Source organism: Pichia kudriavzevii, chromosome 1, assembly GCF_003054445.1.
Source record: "Pichia kudriavzevii chromosome 1, complete sequence".
Lineage (NCBI taxonomy): Eukaryota > Fungi > Ascomycota > Pichiomycetes > Pichiales > Pichiaceae > Pichia > Pichia kudriavzevii.
Window position 1 is genome coordinate 423151 of NC_042506.1, and position 26585 is coordinate 449735.

The 26585-nt window shown below is 36.6% G+C and overlaps 8 protein-coding genes across 8 annotated transcripts; 5 read left to right on the forward strand and 3 right to left on the reverse strand.

Moving 5' to 3' along the window:
- Positions 1-22: 22 nt before the first annotated feature.
- On the reverse strand, positions 23-2644 carry C5L36_0A01990 (uncharacterized protein; the record flags this gene model as incomplete). The annotated part of the gene is made up of 1 exon (XM_029463211.1): positions 23-2644. One exon carries the CDS (start codon positions 2642-2644, stop codon positions 23-25), a length of 2622 nt encoding a protein of 873 aa, XP_029319071.1.
- Positions 2645-3484: 840 nt separating this feature from the next.
- Positions 3485-4549, forward strand: C5L36_0A02000 (uncharacterized protein; the record flags this gene model as incomplete). Its single annotated transcript, XM_029463212.1, has 1 exon — positions 3485-4549. The coding sequence occupies one exon, from the start codon at positions 3485-3487 to the stop codon at positions 4547-4549; it is 1065 nt and encodes a 354-aa protein (XP_029319072.1).
- Positions 4550-7293: 2744 nt separating this feature from the next.
- Positions 7294-9423, forward strand: C5L36_0A02010 (uncharacterized protein; the record flags this gene model as incomplete). The annotated part of the gene is made up of 1 exon (XM_029463213.1): positions 7294-9423. The coding sequence occupies one exon, from the start codon at positions 7294-7296 to the stop codon at positions 9421-9423; it is 2130 nt and encodes a 709-aa protein (XP_029319073.1).
- A 21-nt stretch (positions 9424-9444) lies between these two features.
- C5L36_0A02020 (uncharacterized protein) lies at positions 9445-12054 on the reverse strand (the record flags this gene model as incomplete). The annotated part of the gene is made up of 1 exon (XM_029463214.1): positions 9445-12054. The coding sequence occupies one exon, from the start codon at positions 12052-12054 to the stop codon at positions 9445-9447; it is 2610 nt and encodes an 869-aa protein (XP_029319074.1).
- A 299-nt stretch (positions 12055-12353) lies between these two features.
- Positions 12354-14114, forward strand: C5L36_0A02030 (uncharacterized protein; the record flags this gene model as incomplete). The annotated part of the gene is made up of 1 exon (XM_029463215.1): positions 12354-14114. One exon carries the CDS (start codon positions 12354-12356, stop codon positions 14112-14114), a length of 1761 nt encoding a protein of 586 aa, XP_029319075.1.
- A 277-nt stretch (positions 14115-14391) lies between these two features.
- Positions 14392-18552, forward strand: C5L36_0A02040 (uncharacterized protein; the record flags this gene model as incomplete). Its single annotated transcript, XM_029463216.1, has 1 exon — positions 14392-18552. One exon carries the CDS (start codon positions 14392-14394, stop codon positions 18550-18552), a length of 4161 nt encoding a protein of 1386 aa, XP_029319076.1.
- An 81-nt stretch (positions 18553-18633) lies between these two features.
- Positions 18634-20052, reverse strand: C5L36_0A02050 (uncharacterized protein; the record flags this gene model as incomplete). The annotated part of the gene is made up of 1 exon (XM_029463217.1): positions 18634-20052. The coding sequence occupies one exon, from the start codon at positions 20050-20052 to the stop codon at positions 18634-18636; it is 1419 nt and encodes a 472-aa protein (XP_029319077.1).
- Positions 20053-20710: 658 nt separating this feature from the next.
- On the forward strand, positions 20711-26332 carry C5L36_0A02060 (uncharacterized protein; the record flags this gene model as incomplete). The annotated part of the gene is made up of 1 exon (XM_029463218.1): positions 20711-26332. The coding sequence occupies one exon, from the start codon at positions 20711-20713 to the stop codon at positions 26330-26332; it is 5622 nt and encodes a 1873-aa protein (XP_029319078.1).
- Between the last annotated feature and the right edge of the window lie 253 nt (positions 26333-26585).

Here is a 26585-nt window from a genome sequence, read left to right on the forward strand (position 1 = left end):
ACATCATACCTTCTGGGTGCTTTTAAAGCCAGTTAAATTTCTGAAATTCAAATAATTGATCGATATCCTCTTTAATAGAATCATTACCCTGAAAATAATATTTATTAAATATATCTTGAAATAACTCTTGTGTCATTGGATCCACTGTACCCATTCCGTCTGGCATTGTTGTATTGCTTATGTACGGATCGACATTCATAAATGGTTGCTGCTGTTGTAGGTGTTGCTGCTGCTGTACCTGTACATTGTTGTTTCCATTACCATTATTCCTTTCTTGTGCCAAGTAGGACGGTTTCATAGGCAATTTGCTTGTCAGATAAGCCGGCGTACCATGCGGTGATTGCGCATCCATCGAGGAGTCAAACAATGTGCTATTTTTGGGAGTAAAAGTCGATGTCTTTTTCATATTTAGGTATGGGAATGCTCGTGGTTGATGTCGTGTTTCAACATTTGGCATGGTATCTGAAGTATTCTGTTCGGTATACACATTAGAATGATCCGAGAAGCTTGTCAATTCTTGAGGATGCTGTACACGTTGCTTCTTATGCCGTTGTTGTGGCTCTTTTTCCTGTTGTAGATGCTGATCTCGCTGAAGTTGTTCATACTGACTTTGGGATGCAAATAGTGTTTGTTGGTACTGATTCTGTTGTCCAGTCTGCTGCTGCTGCTGCTCTTGTTGTTGTTGATGTTGTAGAAATTGATTATTCAAATATTGCCGTTCATTTAGTTGAGGATTTAGTGGCTGCCATTGCTGTTGAAATATTAAATTTTGTTTCAAGTTTTGAAGTGGTGAGGGGACATCATTGAATATATTATTTGGATCGGTGGGAGTTTGAGATAAACGTTCTTTCTCATCAAGAGACTTGATGATAATTGCAGAGATAACAATGTAAAGATTCTTAAATTTGATAAAGGAAGGATAAAAGTCGATCATGTCATTCATAACATTCAAAGTGATAGAGGAGAAACTTTTGAGAGTGGTGGAATCTTTTTCAATTTTCCAGCAACAAAATATCATAGTTAATCCAATATTAACTAAGTCATGTAAAGAAGCGGGTTTCGTCTTCCATGTGGATCCCTTTGCTGTTAAAAATTTGAAAGATTCCACTGCTTGCAAACAATGGTCTCTACAAATTTTTAAAGACTCGTCATTTGGATTAGGAAAAGAAGGGGAGGGTCTGTGTAGAATGATGGATCCAATATAAGACTTGATTTTGAGTTCATGATAAAATAGACAAGTATGCGGCAATTCAGATTCAATGCGAATTAGCAAAGATGATATTGATCGTTCTATTTCAGTTTTATAGCCAATTATTGTATTCATATCTAACCTGGGAGTTGAGCCCTTAGTCCTTGAAATATAAACGGTTTCTAATAGCACACCATAAATCTCATATAATTCGATTGATAACAGACACGGAGTCAAATGAATTACATTGTAATTCTTAAAAAACGAATTCCTTGTACCTACAAAGTCACTCCTATCATCAATGGTAGCATAAAACTCAAAGGTATCGTCTTTAATCATTGATGGCCTTCCAATTTCAATATTATGCATCCTAATAGTCAAACCTCTACCATATTTGACAGTATTGCCCCTTTCAAGTAAAAAGGAAGACCAAAAAAGCCGCTTCCGAAGTTCGATTTTATTCTCAGATAAGTTTTCAAGATTTTTAGTAAGATGGAGTTCCAATTCGATAGCTAACGCTATTAAGTATCTTCCCATATACCAGAAGTCACCATAATCATCTTTAAATACATCGGTATTGAGTTTCCAAATCATCAATAGCAATAGTTCCTGTAAACTATCGATTGATCTATTAGTTATGGTTTTCTCCAAATACCTAAAAGCCGTATTATAGAATTCAATGGGTTTATATTGATTATAATGTTTGGCAATCTCACAATCTTTCTCACCTCTTTCAAAACCAATTGCAATTACCATGAAAACCACATATTTATCATGGTAAGTTAAACTCTGTGGAGATTTGTAACAAGTTTCAAAAACTTCAAGGAAGTCCTTCAATACAAAAACAGGATAGCATGGGTGTACTGTGTCCATGTAAAAATTTAATGACATCTTACCAACATTGTACGGTGGTAATGGGGAACATGATGTCGAGCCGAGTGATGTTACATGATCGTACCCAGAGAAGTCAGAAGAGGACATATTACTCAAATCATCTAATTTCTGTAAATGCATCTGCTTCAAGAATGCCTTGGCAAAGTTAGAGCCTGTTGCAGCACCAATATACTTGCCTTGCAAATCGTCGTTACCTGATGTGGTCAACGTTCCAACCTCATCACTCAATTCATCAAGTGTTTCTGGTTCCTTGTGCACTGATTCAGGGGTTTTCGACTCATCGGTAACTTCGGTGTTGTTTGGCAAACCCAATGTAGTCAGATTGCTATTTGATCCCACCCTTTTAGATTCCAGAATCGCTTCCAGCTCTTTTATTTGAGTAATAATTGTTTCAATGGAGCTATAACTATAAAGAACATTATCAGAAAGATCACATGACAACCCATATTTTTTGCATCGGGTACAACTAGGTGCCGTACCTACACACTTCACTTTCTTCTTCTTACAGTTCGAACACGGACGTAATGAGTCAGGAGTAAAGTTATTCAGCAATGTTTCCATCTGCAAAGAATATTCAGCTGTTTTCAAGGTTCGTTTTTTTCAGGAAAGTAGAACAAATTATCACCTTTATCGTACTATCTAAAGCACAGTAAAGTGAATCCTCTAGTATGGGGTGCAGGTTTCTCTTTACAGTATGGTCCTATGAGATAGAAAGGCAATAGATGATAAATACAAGGAAATGCAAACTTGTATGTGCATTTAATCTAATGTACATTATATTTCGCACACAATGGAGTACCAGCCCGGCAGAAACTCTCCGAATTCATGGCCACATCTCCTCCTTCTTTTCAATAGTGTTGCATGTATCTGCAAGGTGCAGTAAATTCTCATCTTAATGGAAATTCTTTAACTTTATACACTATCCAGCTTCCAGTCACGTGACACACCGTTTCAGTCTTGCATTTTCTTTTGTTCTTTTTCTTTCTCTCTCCCCCCCACCATCTCGGAAACAGCGATCGGGAGGACCGAAACTTTTCGGTAGTTTCCTTATCCTATCTGATCCCCCCACGATGCAACCTCCAATGCCACAAATCCAACACATGGAAGGACAATCCCGGTTTCAGCAAGGCGTTTTATGAAAAAGGGAACAAGAGAAGGTGATGCTATTTTGCTTAAACCGCTTAACTCTTCGTTGGACTGAAATGTTTTTCGTGGTTAGGAAAATATCTATTTATCTGGTCTTAAAAGCTTAACAGAGAGAAGTCCAATTGCAGCTCCTATATACATAGATATACATCAGAGGTGTTCTGATTTTATTATTTCTCAAACACAATAGTTGAAATAAAATAAAACATAATAAAACAGGAGCAGTAGGGCTATCAAAATTGAAAAGAGTATATTATGGACACGATTGCAATCACCACTATTGAAACCCATATGTGTGGTGAACCCTTTAGGATTCTAACCAGTGGATTGCCGAAAAGAATCCCGGGGAAATCACTATTAGAGAAAAGAAATTACTTACAGAATAACTATGACTTTATAAGAAATACCCTGATGCGAGAACCAAGAGGACATTACGACATGTTTGGAGGGTATTTGCTGGATCCAGTTGATGAAAAAATTGATGCCGATGCTTCTGTGATATTTGTCAATCCGGATGGATATACCGATCAATGCGGCCATGGAATTATAGCGCTGGTTACTACGCTAATCCAACAAGGCTGGGTGGATAAATCCAAATACACATTAAAGCCAAACCTAATGAAAATTGTTCTGGAGACCACCGTTGGCGCCATTGAAACTCATGCATGTTGGAATGGCAGCAAAGTCGAATACGTTGAGTTCAAGAATACGCCAGTTTACATCCTCTATAAAGAAGTTCAAGTACAAACGAGCATTGGATTATTAACAGGTGATATTGTCTTTAATGGTGCTTTCAATTTTTTTACTGAGGTTGCTGAAAATATACTGAGAATCGAATCACAAAATGCTATGAAACTGATGTCTCTCGGAGCCGAAGTTAAAAAGAAAATCCAATCCATGAAAAGTTTAGACATACGAAGCAAAGACTTTCCTCAAATTAAAGGGTTGCATGGTGTGGATTTTATTAATGTTTACAATAAAGAGAACATCTCTGACAACGTAAGCCCTAATCAGAAGTCTTGTTTGGTATTAGGTGTGAAACAAATTGACAGGTCTCCGTGTGGCTCTGGAACAGCCGGACGTACAGGTTTGTTATACTTGAAGAACAGATTCAATGGAAAGTCTTGGTTTATTAATGAATCTATTATAGGGTCCTCTTTGAAATCCCGTGTTGTGGAGACGGGAATAAAGGCCAACGGAGGCGATTACGACGCATGTGTGGTAGCAATTCAAGGTACAGCAAACCTTCTTGGATCTTCTAATTGGAATATAGATTTGAATGACAAAATTGGGACTTACGGGTTTATCATTCCTCACTGATATTGACAGCAAGATTTAAAGATTCTAATAAACCAGCTTTTATTGTTGCATCTACTGTAACTTTTTTTATATTCGAAACTAATCCAATACTTGTGTTCGCATAGTTAGTTTTGTAAGATTGGAATATTTTTATAAACTTTGGTAACTACAGTATGTTTATGATAAATCATTAACTAGCTAACGTTCCAAGATATTTAAGCACGAATGTTGATATCTTAATATAACTTTGACACGGAAACCTACCATTGTAAAGAAGAAGTTTTCAAGAGAGATGAATATATTATGTGGAAAACATTTCACTTACAAATTCAAATTCTTTGCTATTAGGCGTGTTTTGCTTGAATACATCAAAAAGCTCATCAGTGAATCGGTCATTAAACTCAGTAAAGTTCTCTCTGCTGAAGCTGTTCATTGTTGGATACTGAATTCCTGTGATAATTCGTCGAACTTGCAAGGGAATATGATGTTTCAAATATTCGATCCTTTCAGCAGAACTTTTTTTTGTGTTCTCTAGATTGTCAAAGCCATCAATAACAACCGAAGAAAGAATGGTGAATAGGTTCTTAAATTTTGCAAATGCAGGATAATATTCAAGGATGAAATCAATTATATTTATAATCTTCATGGAATAATCTTTGAGCACATTAGAATTGGATTCTGTTTTCCAACAGGAATATGCTAAAGACAACGACGATATCATTATGTGATCAGCGCTAGTCGACTTTACTTTATAGCCATGCTCAATTAGCCAAGTATAAGAATCGATGCAGGCTATTGAACTGTTTTTGCAAGTAACAACAGATTCAATAGTTGGTTTAGGAATTGAGGGAGAAGGCCTGTTCATTAAAACTGAAGCAATGCAATATTTCACCCTTAATTGGTGAAAACATGCTAAATCAGAATTGAACTGATCCTTCACCTGACCCATCCATTCGTTCAAAGAAGATTCTAGCTTACCTTTGTAAGAAATAAATTCCTGTTCAGTCATTTGACCCTCACCTCTAGATCGCTTTACATATATATTCTCGAGAATATCGCCGTATATCTCAGATATACTAATTAATAGCATAGCAGGTCTAAATTGGATTTTGTCGTATATTTTTAAATCATCAGATGTTGCAAAACTATCATCAATAATATAATCTTCTTCAATTAGTTTGGGCAAGGGCGTGTCTATAGCTTGTTTTCTCAACGATAAACTTCTTGAAAATTTGATTGCAATTTCACGATCTAGAATGTATGTGCACCAAAATAACCTGTTCCGCAACTCATTCTTGACCGCACCAAAATTCCAAGCAGGATTGTACCTATGCACTCCTAATTCCATCGCAAATGACATTGAAAATCTTACCAAATGCCATAGGTCTTCAAAATTTGTCTGTATTATTGTTGTATTTAATATCCAAATAATAACTAACAATAAAGCCTGTAACGATTTCTCTGATCGTTGTGATATAATCTCCTCCAAATATCTGTAAGCGGTGTTAAAATAATCCAAAGGTTTGAATTGTTTTGCATAACTTGACAACTCTTCATCCTTTTCTCCACGATCCAAACCTATTGAAATAACAAGAAAAAGGGTGAATTTCTCATTCAATGTCACCTGCCTTGGTGAAGAATACATCTTTAGTACCGTCAATTTGAGATCTTGCAGCACTAATATTGGATAAAGAACATGAATATAATTAATATACTTCAGCACAGCAAATCGTGTTATCCTATACGGAGGCAATGTCGCATACCGCTGTGATATATTCATGTCAAAATTTTCAAACTCATTTTGGGAACATTTCATTTCACCAAGTTTACCCAAACTCAACTGTCTCAAAAAAAGTTTGGTAAACTGTGAACCAAAGAAGCTGGGCAGACTACCCAAATTTACCTCATTGCTTTGTGTTATAGTCATACTTCCAACTTCTGCAGATAAATCTTCGATGGTTAGCCGTTTTTGTCTTTTCTCCTTCCCTGAACCTGTAGTAGAAGAAGATTCCGAAATGTTTACTTCGGAAGTAGTCTTTGAAGTTCCACACCTCTCACTATGACCCGAATCCCCGTTGTTTACCGAATTATGGTCCATCTCCATGGAATTGGATCTATGTACTATTGTTGGCGGTGTGGTTGAAAATGAAACTTCGGACTTCAATTTTTCAAGTTTCTCTATCAGAGAAACAACTGTTTTTTGCGTATAATAGATGTTTTCCTTCATGGAGCAGTCCAAATCTGATTTTTGGCATCTTTTACATCTAGGTAGTTCACCAGTACACTATATATTGGGATGGTTAGTATGAAATGTTAGTATTAAGTACCTAACTGAGAGAAACAAGGACAAGACTTACTTTAACCTTTTTCTTTTTGCAACATTGACACGATTTAACAATATCTGGTTCTGGGAACATGACTGGTTGAGTGATGGTATCAAAAGACGGGGCGGGGCAGTTTCATGCAGAAGTAAATCTTTCGCAAATGCCGTTAAGGATTACCACAATACTTCGCGGTCGATTTTCTGTTGATTATTTCCACCGGAAATGATTACCGGAAATGGACATAGTGAACTCTGGTCCCTATCTTTCATACGATATCAGGTACATTACACAATGGTGCTTCACTGTTGCAGTAGAGCATTTTTTTATAGTATGGGACCGCAACTCTAGAAAACTTCTGAAAGATTGTTGCATGGTCTCTAAAGGCAAGAGGATTTAGATAATAAGACACTTCAGGCCGAGTTGTGTACGTGACTTGCAAACATGGATAAGAAACACGCAAAACAAAATATAAGGAAGTCAATAAGGTGGGGTAAATCTTGTTCAAACTGCAGAAGACGTAAAGTTAAATGCAATTTTGAAATACCCTGTGATAGATGTATTACTCGAAACCAAGCTCAAACATGTACTCGTGATCCTATGATTTTTGATGGTATGTTAGTCAAGAATGAGGAACGTGAATTAAAATTTTCCCGGGAAAACGAAACACTAAAGAACAAAATCAAAGAACTACAAGACACCATTCAAAAACTAGTAAACAATAAAGAAAGTTTAAAATCGTTACAACCCAATGAAGGAAATGATACTAGACGAAGTAAATTTGTTTTAGTAGAACACTTTCAATTTGTTGAAAAGGAGAGCCTTGTAATAGATCCAATGTTCAGCAAAGATTGGGGGAGTTACTCAACAACAATCAGCAAACTCAAGAGGTCATTCGACAGAGGATTTATTTCTGAAACACAATCAGATATGGATATTCAGGCTGGTTATGATACAGAGGACTGGTTAGCGCTCAAACATAGCGATTACTCGTCTTACAAAGGCGAAGACTTAAAGAGTAAATGCTGGCAGTTTGAGCTAGACAAGATCCAGAACTTAACAAAAAAGGATTGTGACATACTAATTAACTCTGGGCTAAACATAATTTATCTTTACCCTATTATTGATAGACAAAAATTTATGTGCAAATATAACTCATATTGGAAAAGAACTGGCATAGAAGAACAACATCTCTCTGAGAAATATTGCAAATCCAGTGATACCTATCTCTTTCTCAGCTTAATGTATTCCCTATTATGCTTGGGTATTTATCAAACCAACGAAAACGAAAAAAGTTTGCTGTCCTTCACTTCAGAAGATTGGGAAATTTACCCGAAAGCAATGTTTGGGTCTTCACTTGAAGCTCTATACCGAGGAAGATTTATGACACATCCACGTATTGAATCAATTCAAACTATTAACATTCATCGGATATTGTTGGGGCTGCTAAGTGGTAAGACTTTGTCCAATAACTTGCTATGCGTCTCTTTTTATTTGTCGTACAAGTTGGGTCTTCACTATAGTTGCGATTCAATTGCAAGGAATAACATGTGGACATTATTAACATTTGACTGGTATGATGACCATGATAGATATCCACTTTCAAACATGAGTACGTACACATCTTTTACTCCTCCAAGTAAATGGCTAGATGAAGGCAAAAGTATTATTGATTGGTCAACCTATTTTTTGAACTTTCAGATCAGAGTATCTTCACTCAAAAGGTCGTTTTATTATGAGCAGTCTAAATCAACACTAAAAGCCCTAAAAAGGGCAAACCTTGAATTAGAATCCTTTTTGGAAGAGGTGTCAGAAGAAATCAAAAGAAATTGTATCATGAAGCACCCCAATATGCCTAACGAAAGTCTTCAGCAAATCAGGTTCCACACAATGTTAATAACATATCATGAAATTCTGATTGTTAATTGTAGAATGTCCACCTTTTTGACTTATAATGAATGGACTAAAAATAACAGACATGTATGTCTAAACAGTGCAACATATATCTTAAGACTTTTTGTCTCCCAAAATATGCACCTTCATCACAAAGCCTATTTTAGCATTTGCGATATTTCTACATTTGCTGCAATTTTCTTGATCATAGACTCTATGTATTTTATTAGTCAAACAGACTTTGTTGAAAAGTACCAGCCGTTAATAAAGAAAACAATATCGGTTTTGTATTCCTTTTCATCACCTGTGAGAGGTGCTACTAGGGGAATTTATGTTATTAAAAAGATGATGCTTTTATGTCAACAAGAGTTCAGTTCGGGTCAAAAGAAAGTATGCCATCTTTTGTCCAATTCTACCCCTAAAATCCTCTCAGATTATAACATGAAAAGTGGCATCCACTTTGAAAAAAAACTGCCTCAACCATGCAATAAAGTGATAGAGAATGACAGTTCCAGCAACACACTTACAGATATCTCTAATATTGATAGGACACACAATCAACGTATTGCAAAGTCAACTGAGCTGCCGAATCCTATAATGGAAATTTTAGAAGATAGAGGCTGGACAAATTTTATTAATTCAATAGATGATTTAGCTTTATCATTTGATGTAAATAACTGAGATACAAAGAAAAAAAAAGATTTACATGATACCCCTCTTTGAAGTCTTAACAATTACCTTGATGGGTTCTATAATACCTTTATTGTTTTCGGGACCCAACGCTTCTCCATCTTGCCAACCCATCCGTTCCAATAATCTTCTACCTATACTTGAAGAGTCAATTTCTTTTGCATTAGCACCAACAATCTCACCTTCTTTGTATGAGAAATTTCCTTTTCGATTGTTTTTCATTCTTACCTTTTCACCTTTTCTGATAAGCTTGAGTTCGTGCCTTTCTTCCCGGCTCAACTTTATATCTGTCCGGAAACATATTTGGTTTCGCTCTGCCATCTTTTTAATGTTCCCCCATTCAGGCTGCTTGTGTTTTTTGGATGTTTTATTGATCTCTAAAAAGGACTTCGGGGCTTTACCTCTTCTAGTCGCTTTAAAGCCAAATTGTCCAGCCAAAGTTTTTAGGACAACATTAACTTGCACATCCAGCGGTGGAAATCTCATGCATTCTCTTTCCGGGTTAGCCCAAAAGGCTTTGAATTCGGCAATAATATCGGACATTTCAAGTAAATATGGATATTTGATTAACATATAGGATGCATTCCTATATTCTCGGTCAATCCGATTATTTTTACGTTTTTCTTTGTGCAACTTATATTTATCTAAGATGTATGCCTCCAACTCTGAACTAATTTCTGTATTAAATTCCATTCTAAGCTTTTTATGTTTACCCGTAGCCTTAACTGTTTTTGTAGCGACCTCAATAGGGTCAAAAAATGAATCTTTGCTAATTTTGTGCATGGCCAGAAGATCATCTAGACCTTCAAGTGACTCTTCATCTAATTCTTCATCTGATTCTTCATTATCGGAAGATGTTATTGCATTTTGAATCTTAGCTGCTTTTGCACTTTTGCTAGACTTGAGATTGAAATTTACATCGATAAAGTCATTAGTATCATCGGTATCGTCACCGTCATCTAATTCTTCATCTGATTCTTCTTTTTCTTCGTAATCACTAAAAACGTTTTGATCTGAAAGGTGTAAATGAGTTGTGGCACTTCTTAAAAAAGCTTCAAATCTATGATCTGGAAGACCATTTGAAACCAGAGTTTCCCTTAAATCGTTACAAGAAAGCCATTGGTAGTCATCATCTCCCAAAAGGTGCAGAGCTTGGATGTAGTACTGATGATCAGCAACATTTGCACCATACCTTATATTCTCGATCTTAATTTGAGTTGTGTCAAAAGAAACGTAATCTTCTTCGAGAAAACCAAACTCCGGTTCCTCGTCTTCTGCTCCCTTTGGTTCCACCTGCGTATGTTTGGTCCCAGTAAGTTTCCTATTTACGTGGTCTATAACTTCATTAACTGTCATGTCGTCGTCTTCAGTTTTGATTGAGTATAAAACTTTTTCAGTTTCATTTTCAGTTTTGAATTTATTTCTGGATCTACCTAATGGAGGAAGTTCAATGAAGTTCTCGCCATTTTTAGTTGTTTTCATTGTAAACAATAACTTCCCTACTTGTACCTCCTCTGTATCTGAACCATCCTCCTCGGAACTATTCACGTTCAGGTTGTCAGAAATATAATTGTCACTATGTGGGGTCATAAAATCAGTTTCCTTGTATTTATCCTCAGAATCGCTATCGTCTTCCTCATAAGATAAGTTATATTGTGTGTCAAGGTTGTCATCTACAATTGTGATTTCTGATTTTTTATTTTTCTTTTTAGGTAGTATGGTATACTCTATTTTTGGATTTTCAGTATACCTGCCACTAAAAATAGGTAGATTGTTATCTTTCTCAGCCACCTTTCGAATACTAATTCCGCCTTCTGTACGTTCTAGGTGTTCCTGTTCCATTTCACTTTCCTCGGTAGATTTATCACCAGCCATGTGCACTGTCTCTTCAGCGTCAGCAATACTTGACTTCTGCTGCTCCACAAATTTCTCTTCATCACCAAACCTTAAAGTTTTTCCAATTTCCAGAACTTCAGTATCAGATGCATCATCGTTACTTCCATAATGGTTAATTTCCATATGTCGTTCAAACTGGGTTATAATTTCATCTTGTAACTGATCTTCAGCTTGGTGGAGCTTAGTGACAACAACGTTTTTTTTTCCGGCTAGCTTCCTAAATAACAATTTAGACGGATCATACACTTCTTTTGCTTGGATGAACTCAATATTTGCCTTCTTGTAACTTTTTTTTAAAATATCATCTCTATGCATACTTGTATATCTAACCTCATCAAACAGACTGTTTCCCTTGCCGTATTTTCTCCTCGTATTTGGGCTTTGATAGATCATGGAGTTCAAAGACATTTCTTCCACACTATTGAAGTTACCGCCATTTAAATCAACCATATCGTTTATTTGGTTTAATTTGGATAGCTTCAACTTTTTATTAAGCTTTATGGAAGAATCTACTTTCTTTCCCCGAAGCAGCATATTATAGTTAGGTATTTCGGATTTATTGACAAAACTAGAAATATCTTCCTCTAATCTGTCATCAAATTGTCTTCCTCTTCCGCCTCTTCTACCACCTCTGCCACCTCTGCCACCTCTTCTACCACCTCTTCTACCACCTCTGCCACTTCTTCTCCCGCTGCTGTCACTACTTCTACTGGTTTTTTTCGGCATATTCTATGTTTTCTCAGTTTCTCTTAATCGGCTTTGACGATCTCTCTATAGAGCTTATAGAATGTCTGAAGTCCGTTAATAGAATGACCAATTCATGCACATGCCCCGTATGCAACTAAAAAAATCAAGATTGAAGACCGTCGCGACGGATTTTTTTCAGAACCAAAAGGGCTCGTTAGCCTCCACAGGCAGATGAATACAATAGGGACAACTAGTTAATGTATTGAGTAATTGCCAATACTCATTTTTAAGTGGAGCAATATAGATAAGAGCCTACCAATTGTAATTTAGGGAAAGATATGGGCTCTCAAGATATTGCCGACGGCAATGACGTATACTTTTCAGGATTACAAAACATGTGGGACCGTATTTGGGAGTTTCCTGGAGGTTTAGATAAGTGCTCATCCGAATCAGATCTTGTTATCCTAGGAATGCATTATAAAGTAAACGACGAAAATCAAGAGGATGAAAAAAGTGAGGAGCAAAGTGGTATATCAAAATGTGCTGGTAGAGCTACCTATGAAAAGATAGAAAATTCTGAAAACTCCGAAGATCAGTTGATTAATGTCAACTATGATAAGATTTTAGATGATAAGAATACAGGTGACGAGCCAGAAAAGTTTGACAACAATGCCATTGACAACATAAAAATGTTTATGAAAAAAATATCAGACACCACATACCAGAAGTTCCATTCTGAATTGAATTATACCTATCCTCAGAATGCCTTAGATGATCTTCAAACTAGGTTATGGTTTACGTACCGATATGGGTTTCCATTAATAAAATATGATGAAAATGGGTCGCCTCCGATACACCTTGGCGCAATTTTGAGAGGGAACATGGATATACAAAATTTCGGGAAAGGATTCACATCAGACTCGGGTTGGGGTTGTATGATCCGAACTAGTCAAACTCTTTTGGCAAATGCTTTAGTGAGTTTAAAGTTAGGAAGAAATTGGAGATTACAAGGTTCAGCACCTGAAGACATGAAGGTCCATTGGGAAATTGTCGAGCAATTTGCTGACTCCCCTGATGCAAGATTCTCCATCCACAATATGGTTTTATACGCCGCCAAGTATTGTGGACGAAGGCCAGGGGAGTGGTTTGGTCCTTCAAACGCCGCCAGAAGTATAGAAATGCTTTGCAACGAGTCACAAGTCGACACTAATCTAAAAGTGTATATATCCTCTGATTCAGGAGATATATACGAAGAAGATTTGTTGAATTCATGTTATGAGAAAAATATAGACAAGTTTACCCCTGTACTTATTCTTTGTGGTGTGAGATTAGGAGTTCATAATATTAACAAGATTTATTGGGAATTCTTGAAGTTAACACTTGATTTACCCTATAGCGTTGGTATTGCTGGTGGCAGGCCTTCGTCTTCACATTACTTTTTGGGATGCCAAGCAGACTACCTGTTATATTTGGACCCGCATATACCCCAGCAAGCGATACTCTTGAATGATCTAAAAAAAGCAGGTAGCAGTGACTATAAATCAAAAATGCTTGGAACTCTGCATACCACCAAAATCAAACTACTAAGTCTTGGAAAGGTAGATCCATCAATGCTTATAGGATTTTTAGTCAAAACACGAGAAGAGTATAATGATTTACGGCAAAAAATAAACTTGTTTCCTTCCAATCGAAGGTTTCTCAATTTCTCTAACTCTAAACCAGTAATAAGAAGAACTAGTTCAGTGGAAGATGATATTGATGGTTTTGTTGATTTGACGATGGAATCTGGGGATGAGTTTTTAGAACATGGAGAAATAATTGATGATATTGACAATAAAATCAAAGATATGGCAGAAGACAAGCATCAAGAACTTGCTGAGTACGAAAAATTGGAACATGCTGAAATAAAAGACGAACCTATTGTTGAAATAGAGAAGATCGATACTCCGGTGAAGCTACAATCAGAGCGGAGTGGCAAGTATAATAATGAAATATTTGCCAGTGATGGTATCATTGAAGTTGAGGACATCAATAACGAGAGTATTGTATTTGTTTCTGAGTGTGGAAAAATTCTGACTGATACATCATCTGTACGTTAGTTGTTGACTGTTTCAATTTTAGTAACTTATACTCCACGATTTTCGTTACTCTATGTACTATGGAGCATAATAAGGAATTAATTGTCGCACAATTTTATATTTTAGGTTACCGCACGATAAAACTTGTGTCGATTTTTTCCCCTCCTTAAACTAACGCGTGTTGGAGCTATGGGAAGAGTAATTGAATGTTAATTTCGTGTCTCGCAATTTGAAACCTTTCTACGAAGACTCTAGAGATATATCCGGGAGCAGATTAGAGAGGCTCAAGCAACTAGCAATGAGTACAATAGAAGATGATGTTTTTTACGAGCAAGATGAGTTGGATTTTGAGGAACTAATAGAGAAAAATATGGATAGTAACTTTGAAGACGATGAGAATATCGATAAAGATCTTCTCTCAGACCTAGAGGAATATGAGGACGAAGAAGTTGACGGAAGCAAAGAGAAGATAAAAAGAGAAGAAAGATTGCAGCAAAAAATGAATATGACCAAGAATCCCTTGACTTCTGTGTCTCTAACCGCTACTAAGGATGAAGACCATATTAAGCGTAGAGTTGCAATGCTTTGTTCAGCACTTGGTGGGTTCGACTTGAATCCGCCGCAAGATTACATTCTTGGTATTGAGGCAGCTGGATGTTTACGTGATATAAAAAGATTATTGAAGGTTGTAGATGAAGAAAAGAACGTGCATGTTGTGGCTTCAGCATGCCATGATAGCGGTTTATTAATCAACGATCTGGTTCCAATAGTTGTTCAATTTGGGACTACAGATGTTGCAAATGCAGATCCGGATATAATTAAACTATTACTATCGTGTTTGGAACTAATAACTAAGTTGATGACCCCGATCACTCTGGGAAATGATGATGTGGACGATACTGGTTTACTGAAACTTAAACGAGCACAAATCGAATATAAGCATAGATTACTTCACTATAAAAAGGGAAAGATATTCAAGTATCTTGTTGCCTTAATTATACCTGTTTTACAGCTTGAGAGGAGTGAAGTAACTCACCGTGACAATATCATCTTAAACCTTTGTTTGACGCTTTTCACCAACATTTTAAGAATCAAACCTTCAGATGCCAATACAGCCAAAAAGAATAAAAGTCATGTCATCAATGTTTTTCAGGAGCTACCGCCTGGTATTTTAGAAGAGGATATTTCCTTGGAAGTTGTACTTGAAGTTTATAGAAAGTACAAGATTCTACCCATAGTTCAAACTATTGCTTCTAACTTATCAAATGAATTTGAAAGTCGAATTTTGGGCACTGCCTGTTTGGATTTCTATTACTATTCATTTGTTTCTGTTGATCCGAAGTCATTGGTTGACGATATCGGTAAAGCAGGAAATGCTCTTGACTCATTGCCTAAAAGCGCAGCTATAGCTGATGCTCGAGATGAAACTAATGATCGAAATGTTTCCAATATTAATGATAGGCTTCGCCAACTTAAAATGAAAGAAAAGGAAAACATCCGGTCATTCAAATCCAAGAGCTCAACCAGGCACGCTAAATTTGGTTCATTGATAAGTGTTCAAGACCGAAAAAATGGAACTCGTGTTTTGTCAGGTCAAGATAAGTTGAGAGATACAAATATCGTAGGATTATTAGATAAAAATGTGTCTAAAATCGAAAGTGGTAAAATATTCAATAGAATCAACAAAAAGGAAAATGAGGGTCACGAAAAGATTGTTAGATTAAATATCAGAAGCAGAGAATTATTGAGTAAATTTGTCCAAGACTTCATTGAGAATGGGTTCCCTATTGTGTTCAGGGAAATGTATAGTATGATTCTAGAAGGGCTCGTCCATCCTGAAGAAAAGAAGATTTACAAGCTAGATTATGATTTTTTCTTTGTGGTCAATTGGATATTACGCTTTGAAATGTGCTACCAATCTGTCCACAAAAGAGGCTTAAGAACAGTTTCTAAATATAAATACTTCTACTGTTGTTTCACGGGAAAGACCATAAAGGATTTGATAAATGTGTTTATTCCAACATACACGAAAGTGAATTATGATTGTTTAAGGGTGACAACCTGTGTTTTAAAAAACATTCTCTCATCTGCGCTTACCATTCACTCTTACGAGAATTTTGAGGATAGCAAAATGTTAAGTGACGATAAGATGGTTCTAAAGGCATTAGTTCAAACGGGAGAAGCTGTTTTAAGACTGGTATTTGAAATTGAAAGTGAAGTTAAGAGTTTGCTAAGATTGCCTCAAGACGCCCATAGAAGATCGTACTTGTTTGGATTGGAAATGATTGAATTTACACATGTTGTATTAAAAGTCTTGTCCTATATTTCAAAGTTATCAATTCCTATTATGCTATTCAGAAAATATTCAGATGACTTCAATGAAGACGACATCTATGATGGTCAAGATAGATCTAATTTGACAAAAAATGCTTTGAATAGATACAAGGAACTCGATAGGGGGAGATGCGAGGACTTCAAGGATCTGTTATTTCACGATAATATTGTCAGCACACATATTTGGCTATTCAAACAATACCAAGAAGTTGAAGAAGAAAAGCTAAATTTGGTTTTGTTTTACTTCAGAAAACTACTTTTAAAATGGGAAAGAAATATTCTCAAGCTATTCAGACTTGACTTCATGCATGCTTTATACGAGTTTAAAAATGCAGATGTCTCTCCAAAATTGAAACTAGACTTCGGGAATCTCACAAACTTCTTTATGCATCATTTTACCAAGATATGCCAGCATTCACCTTATGCTTTCATCGATTTGGCTGTCTTTGATGAAACTTTTGATAGTGATATAAAGACATACCTAATGAGTGGCGATCCAATGGCACTGGGAAGCCTAACATTTAAGGAAAGAAGAAAGACCGAAAGAAGGGGTAATAAAGATGTAAAGTTCAGAGATGATTTGATGCCTGATAAAAGAAAGACCATTTTACTTGTTTCTTTGTTATTTTTTAAAGATATGACAGCGGTTCTTGACACACTCTCTAAATACTTGCAGCAATGGTACGATGAATTGACCCAGACTTTTGATGGCAAAGACCCGATTGGTCCACTGAATGTCTATAGGTTTGCAGGAACCTTACAGGGGGAATATAGATCAAACCCTTATTTTAGACTTTTGTGTAATGTGGGTGGCATAGTCAACGGTGCCTTTATATCCAAAAGTGCCCAAAAGCTTTTAGATTTTAAAACAAATGTCGAACAAGCAATGGAAACCCCGGTTGATCCTGATATGTTGGAAGATATTCTCGATGACCCAAACATAGAAATTCAACAGTTACATCAATATAATAAAAGGCGGAAAAGACAAAATGTTGATGATGTTGATGATGATCCTGACCTTAATGATGGTTATGACTCATACCTCGAAGATGACAGCTATGGGGATGAAGTTGTTAATGATGGCGATGATTTGGCTGGCTCTGGAGATGAACAACAGGATGAATTAGAATTAATGGAGACTAGGTTGCAATCTTTAGAAAACAGAATCAAAGGCAAAGCGATGAAACGGACAGTTGATGGTCAGTTGGTTGAAATGGGCAAAAAACTCAGAAGAAAAAAAAGCAAGAAATCCAAAGATAAAAAGAAAACACATAAAAGAAGGAGAATTGTTGAAGACGATAATGAAATTGTTTCAGATGGTGAAATTAAGCGACGGGCAAATTTGTCTAAACATATGATTTATGACAGTGATGAAGAAGCCAATGAAGATCCTAACTTCTTTGAAAGGGAGATAAAGCTGCATCAGCTATTACAAAAAAGACATGGTTTGATTACCAAAGAACAATATAACTCTTTAATGGACGGATCACTAGATGTTGATGATGTTAGTGATTTAGACGATAATCTTGTCGTAGATACTGAAAAGGATTTAGAAATAACAGCAGCAGCCTCAAAGCCAGACAGAGAGCTACTCATTGATTTATTAAGAGGAGGGAAAAGTTTGTCTAATGATGAGGAGAATGTCATCATGTCAGGAGAAAGTTCCCATGAAAGCGATACCTCTGATGAAGATGAAATTTCCGAAGAGCATCAAGTTTCTGTAGAACTGGGTAGAATCAGGGATATGTTACGTAATAGCTCTGGTGAACCTGAAGTGTTCAATAATGTGGAGAACAAGAGACCTACGAAACTAAGAATTGTTGATGATGAGGAAGAGGAGGAGGAGGAAGAGGAAGAGGAGGAAGAAAAAAGAAAGTTGGCGAAGGTAAAGGATCAAAAAAACGAAAATTTAAGATTAGCGGGAAAGCCGGGAGGGGATAATACAAATAGCGATGTGGCAGCCAATATTCATCCAGAGGAACAAATGCAAGAGACTGAGATAGATAGCCAAATGACTTCTACTAGCAGTGTGGACTCTACTACGCAGACTACTGAAAATACGGAAATTGATATTCTTAATAGTCTAAGACAAATTCACGACGTAATTAATTTACAAAACATCTGAAATTCTCCATCGACACATTTAGTTCCAAAATAGAGAGGTTATACTATATCAAATGTTCAGCAACGAAAAAAAAAGCTACCCTCAAATACAATGGCTATTACTAGGTGAGCTAAAAGTAGCATGTATTGTCTGTGCAGTTGATAAAACCATCACCAGAAACCCAAATGTTGCACAAGCGTAATATGGAATTTGCTGCTTCAGAGTATGGTTTCTCTTAGTTAGTTTGTTGTAACAGAGTGGTGGCAAAATATAAGCTATCAATGAACCAGATGTAGCACCTACTATCTCTAACACAGCGCCCAAGTTACACGTGTTGAGAGCAATTATTAAAGGAATTAAAATTAGGATTGCTGTGGTTGCCAAATGTTGCAATTTAGAGAAACCTTGAAATTTGTAGCTTGGATTCAAATTGGCTTTATAAATTATATATAGGTCCTTAATAACCTCTCTTAAAACATAAACCTCCAATGGTAAAGTTGTTATCATATTCATACCAAAGCACAATCTTGCAACATTCACCAACAAATCGTCACTTGGGAAATTGTTTAAGATATTTCCTTTAGTTTTATTACCAAAATTTAGAAATCCACATACGCCCATCAGACAACAAACAAATCCAGATATAGCACATGATATATGTACGACTCTGTTGAATCTGTCCAACGTAGGTGTGTTTATTGAGTCATATATGAATGTTGTATTATGATGACAAACTAAGGCAAAGGAGATCACACTTACAGCTTGAAAAAATCCAACATTAACAAAATAGCTCAATGTTGGTATTGTTCCTTTAAAGTCAGACGATACAAAGGGCGCTTTGAACACCACTATTGAAATGATGATGGACATACTGACTAGTGCAAGTCCGCTTGCTTTTGCAAGTAGTGAAATATCCTTAATTATAGACAATGGAAAGCAAACAGCACAAACGCAGAAAGCCATAATAGAATTTCTACTAAGTATGTACGATAATATTGCAGAGTTGTTGATCTCATTGGCAAAAAGGGGCCTTATAACATGAGGAATAGAGTCTCCAATAATAATTATGAACCCGATACTGCCACCAAACGCAAATAGACCTTGTGACAACAAAACAACTACCTTACCTAGCTTGCCATACGTATATGTGACAAAACCTGTATAGGTTTTCGTCCCAGACAACTTGGTATTAATAATGATTAAACGGAGTGTCCAATCATTTACTATTGTCAAAACGGTCATTAACAACACACCTAAAAATAATCCTGAATTCAGAAAAGCCATGGGTATCCCCACTATACCAGCCCCTACTATCGAGTTGGTCATATTGAAAAATGCTGCCTTTAGATCTGATCCAGATGATGGCGTCACCACGTCCATACTCAATGGAATGTTATCATTATCGTTACTACTTTCATTGCTTGTTTCTGACAGAGGATCAAATATACTTATTTCGTCTTGTATTTGATCATTATATTGTGGACCACCATCCCCAACTAGATCACTGTATTCTCTAGACATTCTTATAAAGTGTAGGGAGATCTAATGTTGTCATTAATTGATACTGCTTTGTCCATCATGAAGAATACACCATCGTTATCCGATTTCAGTAAAGTAGCTGCATCCAATGCGCCACGAATAAATGGTCCTGCAGAGAGTTTTCTATGCGCCACTGTCTTTTGGCGCATAAAAAACACCTGCTTTCGGTGAATTGCAGAAATTCGTGGAGAGAAATGGGCTCTATTTGTAAGTGCTGCTCACCTATACTTAGGTGCTGGTTTTATTTGACATAATACAATCTTTAAGCACATCGGCCATCTTTGACGGGTACCAATTGCGTCTTAGCACCGTTTCTAAATATACCCCTACACCAATAGTATCGGTTTCCTGCTAATAGTTGACCGTTCCAGTTTATACAAACTGCTTCAATTGTCATTTCAAGCTGGTGCTTCATCAAACAATTTTATTCTTCTCTATTTAGATAAACAGCTAGTTTTGCGCTTTTCCGATTTTTTTTTGTCATACTGTTTGGGTTTTGATCAATCCAAACAGATTCTTAATTACTCAGAAAAAAGATAGAGAAAGAGAATAATTTCTGCATTACCATCTAAATTTTTTTCCCTGAAACAATCAAATTCCGTCATATTCTTGAACCACTTTGAAACATACTGACCACTTTATGAAAGCTTCCAAGAAATCAGAGAGTTCTGGCTCAGAAAACATTAATGGTGGTATAATGAACTCTCTCATTGGAAGCATGCGTAAATCGAGGACAAATAATTCCTCCAATGTTTCATCTCATTCGATGGAACGGCCGAAGGATTTATCAGCCCAATCAGTCAATAGTATTAATCCCAGAAGTGCATCGAATAATGGTTTTTTTTCCAAAGGCAAAGTCAGTAACAGCTTTGGAGATAACTCATCATTTGACTCAATTTCTAGAGTGAATACTAATGCAAGTATAGGCACCTCTTCAACACACACATTCCATAGTTTGTCTCAAAATCATGCAAAGAAGATAATTGGAGGTTCAGGCTTTAGAAAAACTCACCGGCATACCATCTCTGATGATTTTGTCTTAGAGCCACCAAGTGATCCTAACGAAATTGAAAGAATGTTTACAGAAGTTATGCAAACTAGAGATTTTGAGAGTTTGCCTGAAAATGCCAAAGCCGAAATGTTAAATTACTCAATTGAAAGGAAATGGATGTTGATTCGTCAACAGAAATTAACTGAGTTTAAAAGACAGAGACTAAAAGAACTACCTGAGTTTCGGCCGTCTGCTGGACCAAATGATGCAATTCAAATGCAAATGAAAGCACAGGCTGAACCAATTAGTTTTATTACTCTGCTTTTAAACAATACCATTACTACTGAACAACTAAAGGAATTGGAAGTTTATCTCACTTCCGAAGATCTAAATTGGATGATTGATTTTTTAAATCAAGATGGTGCTGTGTGTTTATGTAACGTCTTGAACAATTTGTACAAGACTAAACCATTGCTACAACTACCTGTGCAACATAAAACGAAAATGTTTACTAATGTTTCAGAATCGTATCAAACAATTATTGAAAAAGAGGCAAGATTGTTTAGATGCATTAAGGTGATAGCCTTGTCGACTGCAGGCACTGAAAAAATAAACTCAATGATGTCTTTATTTATTCCCGTAATTTTTGGAGGCATGCTGTCACCAAGAGCCTGGGTTAAAAAGTTGGCGATTGACATTATTACTCATTATTCTTTTACATACAATAATCCTCGTCCTCTTTACTCAACACTAAAAAAGAATATCAACGAGAACTGCCATTTGATATACATCAAAGAGTTCTATGAAAACAGCACTACAAATGTTCGACTTGATAAACGTTCGCAGGTTATTTTGTCAAACATTAATGGTGTTACCAGATATGAAGCATGGATTTGGTGTTCTTTACGTACTTTCTTGGGACACGGGAAACTGGGTTCTAAAGTTGGTTCTTTTCCCGAATTTAAGTTTAGCGGCCCAATGGACATTTCTTATATTGCGGGTTATGCAGAATCTACCCTTCTCTTATTAAGATTAATTATTGAAAATGCTGGCGCCTTGAAAGAGCGTCTACAGATGCGTAGAATCTTGCAAGCGTCTGGTTTACACGAGTTGATGGATCGTTGCGAATTGCTAGAAATACCTGAGGTTAACATCTTGTTGGAGGACCTGAATACACTGAATAACAACGATGATTTAGAGTTGCGGAAAACTAACGAATTCAAACAGCAAGACATCAATTTTGAAGACCCGACTTCTTTATTGACCGCTTTATGGCGTAATTCTAAAGGTACTAAGATAGGTGACTATTTGTTGTCACTAATCCAAAGTATTTTTCTTAATGCAAACTCAGATGAAACCAATGAGGATTTGATACGAAATCTAAAGTTAACCAATGATTTTGTGTCAAACATCACAATGGCAACATCAGTTGATGATAATAACATGAACATTAGCATCAACAAATTATTAGCTGCTTACAGGAGTGATGACACCGCAAAACAAGCGTTGCAAGAACAGAAGCGCACGAAGCTAGAGATTGAAAAACTAGAGGCGGAAAGAGATAATTTGAAGAAACAATTGGATGATGGATCTCAAGGTATGGTTCATACCTTACAAAATGAGCTAATTCACAGAGATGAAACGATTAGAAAATTTCGTGAAATTATTGACCGCAAAGATGCGGAGCTATACGTGATTAACAATGAACTAAAGAAGACCAAACTCGAAGCAGAGGAATATGCGAGAAAAACGATAATTGCAGCTGATAGTAATAAACCTAAACAGCATTTAGTTGAGTTGCGCCCAACACCGGGAAGGTCTGCGATTTCATCGAATATTAGACATTCGGCTAAGTCCAGGTCTAGGGTTGCTTCTGGTCACAAACCCTTATCTGGAACAATAGTTTCATTGGAATCTTTAGAAAAAGAAGCTAGGACTCTTGAAAACACAGACTTTGAAGAGTACCTTGACCAAATTCCAGATGCTAAAGACGTCAAATTAACCAAAGACAGAACTGCAAGGGATAGAGATGCAGATATGCAAACTTTGAATTCCCTAAGGAAAAGATTAAAGTTTTTGGAAAAAGATGCCAACAACGTTATTAAGTATCAAAGTAAACTAGCGAATCAGGAATCGTTGGAGCAAAGAAAGTTGGAGGCACTTGAGCGGTTGAACAAGCTCCAATCAACTTTGCAGGATCTAAGGATACAAGAGTCGAAATATGAAGATGAAGAAGAAAGAAACGCTAAGAAGACATTAGATCCATATGGCACAATGGATAGGATTGATACATCTAAATCTAAAAAGTTAAGATCCGAGCTCAGTGAGATTGAGCAATTATGCGACAACCTAAAATTCCAGCTATCTCTTAAAGGCGATGAGAATTATGATGAAGATTCGGACGAATTGGTTCGTAAAACACAAGAGATGTATACTACAGGGAAGAAGGTTCAACCTAAGGCCGAATTTAATGCGGGTCCTGTAGTCAATCCGATAACTGTGAAAAAGATGGACATGAATTCGATGAGACCGTTTTTAGGAGAGTTGGAACAAAAAGTCGGTAGAAAACAGCCTATTACTGAAGTAACGAACACCGATGACTTTCACGTTAAAGATCTAAATACCCCATTGCATGAAGATTCGAAATCAGCTGATTTTATTGGTCTTTCCTATAATGCTGATGACAAAAATAAGAAGAAAATGATTACTCTTAACATTGGATCCAATGAAGAAACTAATGACGATTTAGATCATAAAAAACACATTATAAGAACTGGTATTGTCAAGCAACCTGGCTCCATGAGTACTGCTGAGTACCAAACTGAAGGGAAAATATTTGAAGCTATAGATATCAACTCGATTAATACTACAGAGCATGCAAGTGGAAACATCCAGCGTAAGTATGTTCAACATTCTCAAGGTAACGGAAATGAAATTTGTGAAGAAGAGGCATCTGAGGAAATAGAAATAGAGGCTGGATACAAATCTAAGGATAAAATGAAAGTTAGAGTGCCAAGAGATAATACTATGAAACACTTTGACAATGAAACAATTGAAGATGACGACAATGATCTGCCAATCAGCAGAAAATCAATAACGAGCGATGAAGTATATGATAAACATAATACAGCACCTATTCATCAATCAAATGAATCTCTGGAAAGAATAGAACAAGCAAATGTATCCTTACCTCTTTCAGCTGAGATCACTGAGCCTACCTTGGCAAATGAAACTTCTGCAATCATCAGAAATTCTGATTTATTAGCAGCAGATAAGTTTACCTCCGATTCCAAGTCTCTGGATGCCTCTTCTCAAGGTTCACAGTCATCCTCATCAACGGTAATTAGGGCTAATGTAGAGGCATCACCTACATTGCCATCACCTAGTTCATCATCATCTCTATCATCTCCACAAGCACCAGCACCAGCACCAGCACCAGCACCTCCTCCTCCTCCTCCTCCTCCTCCTCCACCACCAATACACATTAATACATCCGGTTCTCCTATTCCATCACCTCCCCCATCACCTCCACCACCGCCACCCCTGATGTTTTCTGGTAAAAGTGTTTCTTCGATGTCTCCTATCATCACATCAAGTCCGTTTGATCATTTGCCAAGGACGAAGAAGAAATTAAAGCAGTTGCACTGGGAAAAAATCGATGACATTGAAAACTCACTATGGTCCGATATGAATATCGAACAGTTTGCTGAAGTTTTCAGAGAAAAGGGTATCTTTGATAACATAGAAGATTTATTTGCTGCATTCGAGGCCAAAATGAATCCAAAAACTATTAAAGCTGATGTCGAAAAGAAATCGTTTTTAAGTGCGCAGCACAGACAAGAATTTAATATTTGTCTTCAACCTCTAAATAAAGATTCTGATATGGAAATTGTAACTAAAATATTGCATTGTTCACAGGAAATTTTACAAAGACAAAAAATTATGGAGTTACTAGCCAAGCCCGAATTATGCGAGATATCAAATACATTAGGAAAGAATTTAGAGCCATATTCAACAGAATGGAATTCAAAGGGGATCATCAGCAAACCAGATAAAGATCCAAACGAATTAGCCAGACCTGATAGAATATATGTCGAAACTTTCTATAATTTGAATCATTACTGGAGATCACGTATGAGGGTTTTAAATGTTATTACCTCCTTCAAGGAGGATTACCAATTGCTGAATAAACAACTGGATCTGGTCGAAGAGGCTACCAGAAGTATCGAAAGCTCCGAATCATTGAAAATGTTATTTGAAATTATTCTACTGCTAGGAAATTATATGAACACCGATAACAAAAAAGCATTTGGGTTTAGGCTGAGCACCTTACAAAGGTTGAGTTTCTTGAAGAATCACAACAACTCGATGTCCTTCCTGCAATTCCTAGAAAAAATTGTTCGAAAAGACTTTCCTGAAGTCCAGAAGTTTGTCAATGACTTAAAAGCTGTTAAGGGTGCATCTAATATTTCGATCGAACATTTGGAAAAAGATTGTGTGTCATTGATTTCCAGTGTCAACAACATTGATACCTCGTTGACTACTGGTAATTTGAGTAATCCTGGCTTGTTTCATCCGGAAGACAGATTTTTAAAGATTGTATATAGAGAGATGCCAGCAATGAGGAGAGAGGTAAACAATCTCGACAACAAAAAGTTGATTGTCTTAGAGAGATTCAATACCATTATGAAGTACTTCAAAGAGGATCCAGATGCTGATGAGTTTGCTAGGAATAGCTTTTTCAAGAAGTTCAGTGATTTCTTGGAGAGTTATTCCAAAATTTCCGTGGAAAATATACAAAGTGAAGCATTGCAGAAGAAAGTCGAGGAAGCTGAACGTATTCGTGAAACCACCAAACGGAAAAGAGATGAAAAGATCACGGGGGCCAACATTGATCTTGAGAAGTCTATTGATAAGTTGAAGAATTCCGGATTACCTGAAAGAAGAAACAGATTAAAGGAGCTCATTGTTACATCGATCCACAGTGCATCTGCATCGAGAAATGAGGGAGCAGAAGATAACGAGGTTAAAGGTATCGTACATGTGAATCATGAAAGTGAAAGTCTTAACCAAAACTTGGATGACTTGAGCAGTCCAGCAGGCTCGCTACTTGAAGGCTACAGAATTGAGGCAGACGGCAGCCTAGTGAGTCTAAATGGAGATGATGGTACCCTTGAGTTGGATGAAAATGCGGTTCTGAGCGAGCGTTTGAAAAAACGTTTGCAACAAGGCCGGAGAGCTTCATCTGGAACTCAAATTTCCGAGAGTTAGTTATGTCTAGTTTGTATATCGAATTGCCTGGCATGTTTTACCATGCTGCTTTTATATTTAAAGCTATTTACAAATCAACAGAGTGATACGCGTGCAAATATTAATGGCTACCTGTAGAGCAATGCCACTTTTCGCATAAAAAGAAATTCCACTGCAGGTACTGATTCCAAAATCTTCATTACACCGCAAAAGTCAATTTTGTGATTTGGAAAAAAGCTTCGTCACTCTTTTCTTTTTTTTAGCAAGACAATTC